This window comes from Anabrus simplex, chromosome 1 (assembly GCF_040414725.1).
Source record: "Anabrus simplex isolate iqAnaSimp1 chromosome 1, ASM4041472v1, whole genome shotgun sequence".
NCBI lineage: Eukaryota > Metazoa > Arthropoda > Insecta > Orthoptera > Tettigoniidae > Anabrus > Anabrus simplex.
In genome coordinates this window covers 905,140,090-905,146,089 of record NC_090265.1, presented here as the reverse complement: position 1 = coordinate 905,146,089, position 6,000 = coordinate 905,140,090, and the positions used below count along the sequence as shown (strand labels likewise).

General features: G+C 40.9%; 1 protein-coding gene across 1 annotated transcript in view; it reads right to left on the bottom strand.

Moving 5' to 3' along the window:
- Nucleotides 1–2,663: 2,663 nt before the first annotated feature.
- LOC136857465 (uncharacterized) overlaps nt 2,664–6,000 on the bottom strand; it is a 263,084-nt gene continuing 259,747 nt past the window's right edge. Inside the window, exon 11 of the mRNA XM_068225070.1 lies at nt 2,664–3,938. Within this exon, the coding sequence (XP_068081171.1) occupies nt 2,664–3,938 (1,275 nt within the window). The remainder of the gene's footprint in view (nt 3,939–6,000) is intronic.

Below are 6,000 nucleotides of genomic sequence, written 5' to 3'. Positions count from 1 at the left end.
TCGTAGTCTCCACATTTATCTGAATATTTACTTTGGTACTGAGGCATTACCTCAGAATGGAAGAAATCTGAATCAAGTGACTGACATCAGGAAATGAACACCTACGGTTCTAAATCTTATTCCACCTAGATACTTCTTCAGTGGTACAAAGGTATGTATATTTTCTAGTGCCATATCAGAGAGGTTGATGTGGTACCGCTCAACCGTACCACCGTAACAACCCCCGTGTTAGGTCGGCTAAGTATGGCCTAATAGTATTGTGCAACATATGGTGCCGTTTTATAGCACCTCAGGTCATTTTTACGAATTTTTCAAGTGTTGGAATACCCTTCAGATGCATAAATTGGATTGAGCTTCACATAGCTACCATATTTCCGCCAGTCTCACCTTATTACAAATTATATTACTCTTATGTTCTTCGTCCGTATTGGTCCGTCTTTCTATGTAATGTAGAGGTTACTGACTTTTATAGTAGAGGTTCTCAGACCTCTGGATTCGACCTGACAAGAGAAAATACTGTCAGGGCCTTTCCATCCCAACCAAGTAATACTTATTCAGTTCGCTTTGCTTTTTGTGTTTTAAGAAGCTTTTCACTCAAGATTCGCACTGTTTTCATGCTTTCAAATATGGTGGCCATTAATGAACAGAAACACTGAATACAAACTTCATTAAGTGCCGGTGAAATTAAATTATCAATTTAACAAATCTTTGTAAATTAAAAGAATTTAAAGTTTTTATTCATCAAAGTGTTTTTACATATATATTTATCTCTTGTGTATTTCATTTCGACTAGTTTTAGTGTTTGTCTATTGGAAAGTATATGTCCTTTCTTCCACCACTTCATCTCCCACCTTCCTTTAGGATCACGCTTTACAGTTTGAGAACCACTGTTTACAGCATTATCAGGGTGATTCATGTATCCTTACTTGAGATTATCGGTGCCCGCGGCACTCAAAATCTACAAAATTAAACTAATCGGTATTATCTGCCTACCTTGGATTAACAACTGATGGTACATCAGCCGCCATGATAAAAAGAATATTATAATGTATTTGAAAGGCAGAAAACCGGTACATAAAATAAAAGACCCGGTCCAACCCGGACGACGAACGTAACAGTAGTTTAACAGTCCGTGGAAGATGTACCTATAAGAAACAATTCGTATTATATCCAGTATTAGGCCTACCGATATGTTCAGTCTAATGGCGTACCTTACTTACTGAATCACCCTCATACGAATCATGTCTACACTTAACAAACACTGAATCTTGTTTTGGAGATTCTAGGAACAGCATTGAATCGACGATCAACATGATCGAATATAAATTATTGTTTTATTAATCGATATCACAACAGCTTATAGAATTAGTAGGCATTCTGAAGTGTTTCTTGGCAAATATCTGTATTAGCCTAAGTGCCACGTAAGACTTTCAACGATTCTGTGCTTATAGGAAGCCATTCGTTTCAGGGTTGACTTGTTCAAGAACATAAAGAGCCTCTAGTCCATCGAAAGCAATGTATAAGGTACAAGCAAATTTAAGACATAAAAGCTGAAATGAAACGTTGTTAAAGGTTTAACCTTTAATTTCCCTTTTAGTTATATTTAAATCTTGATTTAATAATAATATTATTAATTTGTTTCATGTCCCACTTACAAATTTTACTGCGTCCGTACATGCCTAGGTAACGGAAATATTGTCCCACAGGATTTCTTTTATACGTGTAAGTAAATCTTCAAATGCGAATTGGCGCATCACCTGGGCCACTCAACCTGACTTATATTTATTTACTTACATACATACAAACGCCACTACTAAACACTGTTGTGCCTTTCAGTGATCAGCCTGTGAACTACTGTGACTGAACTACGCACCTCCATAATTTTCTATTTGCAATTAGCTCTCCTTCCTGGTTTAGTTTCTCACTTCTTACATTAGATAAATTAAAGACTGAATCTAAATATCGTCACCTCGATCTTCCTCTATTATTCTCCTCCAATGAACTTATTACCGTACTAGTCCATATGCACAGTTTCATCCTAAGAGTTTATTCCTAACTTACCGTGACATGATTGCAAATGTCTCCCTGCCACCACGAGTTTGTACCAGAAATTAATCATGTCAATTTAATGTGTATTGCTTCTAATTTAAGAATAAGATATCCTGAGTCGATCAGGCGTTCACTCCTTATAGCAATTTTTTTTTTAATTTCAATTCTTATGTCTTAAATTTGCATTATATTGTGACATTTATGTTTGATAGAGTAGGAACTTTTCATATTTTTGCCCTAAATTGAGTTGCACGTGTTTTTAATTCTGAGAATAAAGGAAATAGAGTTCAATAGTAAAATAGGCATGCAATTGCTATTCAACAGTTAAGATTCATGGCACTACCTTTTTACATCAAGGGTAAAATTAGTGCTTTAGAGTCTTATGGGTATATATCAGTTAGGTCACTTCTCAGGCAGACAGAGACGAATGCGCACGATCAAATTATTTATTTCTTAACTCTCGTAATCCATAAATATGTGACTAACAATAATCGGAAACTTCCACACAGCTATGGGAGAATGTATCAACGAATTTTCAATTATGCTCCTAGTGGCAGAAATTCGTATATGCTTTCTAAGAGAAATGATTACAAAATAGATATTTCTCAATGCTATCATCCTCTCTTATCCCTCGTATACACAGGATGTAGATCAGTATAATCGTCTGTATTCCTGTCCATTAAGAGTCCTGAAGGGTTTTCTGACGTACTACGTTCAATCTTAATAGAACGGAAGTTCTTCCTGAGGTCTTCTGGGGTAATTGTTATAATTTCTGACCTTCGATGTTCTTCTGCCGTTCCTACTGTTGGATACTGTAAGGGAATATACTGCTTATCGGGCTTCTTATCATCTTTATAAGAGTAAGATAAAGGAACTAATATCTCCACATTATTTACAGTGTCGGTGTCCATTCTAGGCTGGAACAAGGAACTGTCGACAGTGGGAGGGACAGTGGTGGTGAAATGTTTGCCTCTCCGCTGAGAAGGCAAATCTTCTTTATTGTTCTTAGTGAGTTTAGACTCCACGTTTGGTACACTTGTATCAGATTTTGGCATGAATGTAAGCCGCGCATACCTTTCTGCCTGGGCTAGGAATGCAGCCAACCTCTGGGGGAGAAGTTGGATTGTAACTGGCTGGTGAGATCTTCTATTGGCCTTCTGTAAAATCGAAGGATTCGATGAAGGATTTAAACCTTGTATTGTTGATTCATTAATTTGAGTTTTCATAGACTGAGCACTACTCTTGGCTAAAGTCCAGTGTTGCCACGTTTGTGCAATTCCTAATGGGGGTGGGTTTAATTCTACCGATGGTATCCATAACCTACGATCGTCTTCAGAGGAAAAGCTGGATGATGCACTGGGTATTTCTCTGGTTTTTACAGCTGATGGACGCGGTGTACCATCGTCAGTAGGACTGAATGTTGTAGTCTTAGGACTCAACACTGGTTCACGTATTTCCGGAAAAGGTGTTCCTGTAGTAGAGGTAACATTGCTCTGATAGTGAGTTTTGTCAAATGGAGCAGTAGTTGTGTGCTCAACCAATCTTGCATGTTCACTATTATTTGAAGAGTCATTTGAAGAGTTACTGGCTGATGACGATGACGACGAAGACGATAATGTTGCTGACTCTGATGCTGAAGAAGTTAATGACCCAAAGGAACGAGAATCATCAAGGCTATTACTGCTGCTGTCATGGAAGTTGAGAGGCGTCCATCGCAAACTGGAGGAAGGACGACCACTCATAAAGGATAACGGATCTTCTTCTACACTGCTCTCATCTGCTGTGTCTTCTGGAATAACTTCATCACCTATTTGCACGACAGGTGTAGGAATATAACGAGTTACATTGTTGATGCTGTTCTTTCTCTCGGGTTTCTGAGTTTGTGGAACCTGCAAAGGACACAAGAAAACGTGTTATAAAGCATGAACAAATACCTAATTAGACACACACAATCCATACATAATAATATAAACAAAAACACAGGTAAAAGAATGTCAATAAGATTAACAGTGTGTTAGGCTCAGATTTCTATGTCCCAAAATTCCAAGTTCGACAATGGAATAATCCTTTAACGATTATGTATACTAAGTGTTTCGCGACGAGGGATATGCCAAAGCTAGTATTTTACATTCTGGAATTCTTTTTCTCGAGAGTTGTGTGGTTCGTTTTGCAGTTATCTAGGATATTCACATGAGGTGGAGGTTTAAGACAGTGGCTCCACTGAGCCCATAAGATGTCGAATATCCGCTAAGACAGATTAAAATATGGTCCATTGCAATATAAAAATCTTGATAATCGTGACTGGTGTATTTCATTATCTACTATTATAGCAAATAGCCTTCATATGTGTTCGAATAAATGGCGGTGGTGGTGATTGACTTGAAGGGGAAGACGACATTAGCAGTCCCTCAAACGATGAATTGTAACTTACAGACGAGACTACTGACATTACATTGCTCTTTTCGCTGAACTAATTTTTGTATGGGAGAAATATCCCAGTAGAATTAGTATATCCTTTTTAAACCTCAGCGTCGTATTGTGAAGACAGCGCGTTAATCCTACACTGCTGGCCATTAAAATTGCAGCACTGAGAAGGACGCATCTGAGGGACACCATATTGGAGGAACGCGTAGAACCGTGGATACCAATGATGTGATTGGTTATTGAGCCGAGTGGCGCAGCACGAGTGCCAATTGTGACGCTGATAAGCGGTTATAAGTGGAGGTCGGAGAGCTGCTGAACGTCGGCGGTTGCAGAGTAGTCTTTGACCTACAAGTGACCATGGCTAATCCGTGGTCCGACAGTTCTGCACTCCGACCGTCCAACCGAGCAGAGAAACGGTGGCCACGGCTCTACCGTGGCTCTACACATATGTATTCAGGAAACGGAGAGGGTTTGATATCCACCTTCGGCAGTCCTGAGAATGGTTTTCCGTGTTTTTCCATTCTCCTGCACTCGGGCGAATGCCGCGTTAGTTCCCAAGTATAGGCAACGGCCACCAACCCTCCTACCTTCACCGAAAATGTCCTCCAATACAAATCTCCTGGCTTGAGAGTCAGCGTCATGATCTAAGAGGTCCGCCTCCTCCATAAGGAGAGGAATGAAAACATTTAGTAGTAGTAGTTGCTGAAGGCGTCTGCGGTTGCAGAGTAGGCTTTGGCTGATAAGTGGTCATCGCTGGTCTGTGGGCCGACAGCTCTGCACTCCGACCACCCAACTGAGCAGAAGATGGGAAGCCGCGGCTCTCCGGTGGCTTTACAGCTCTGCATTCGGGAAACGGAGGTACGGTGGTCCCCACCGTCGGTTGAGAATGGCTTTCCGTGTTTTGCCATCCTCCTGCACTAAGGCGAATGCCGGGACAGTTCTTAGAATACACCGCGATCGCCAAACCCCTCACCTTTTCCGAACATTTTTTTCACCAAATGAAATCTTCCTAGCCTGAGAGACGGCGTTACTGCCTAGGAGGCCCGCCGACCCCTTCCTGGACGGGATAAAATCTTATATAGTAGTTATTTGTTGCTGTAGTTGCTGCCGAGAGGTAGTGACTTTGTGTTTCCCCACCCTTTCCGTGCACAGAAGGAGTTAGCATGTCGCGTCGAAGAACATGACATCCATACGAACAAACTTCCACCTTTCACCGCAAGACAATCATGGCCTATCTGGATTATCACAACGTCAAACTCGTTCTCGCGTTGGAAGAAATACAGTCTTAGTGAAACGGACAGGCGATCGGTGGATCGAGGAGAGATGTGTTCATTGGCGTGGAGGAAACCAACGGCCCCATCGCATCAACCAATACGGGGACAGATATCTGGTGAGCATGATGAGCCACATTAGATACCTTCACTCAGGATTTCAGGCATTTCAACATAAATCTGTGTCCGCATGCACGGTTCGTCGTCGACTGTATCAGAGGGGCATGTTGCACAGCGCTTGTAACAGCAGTGGCCA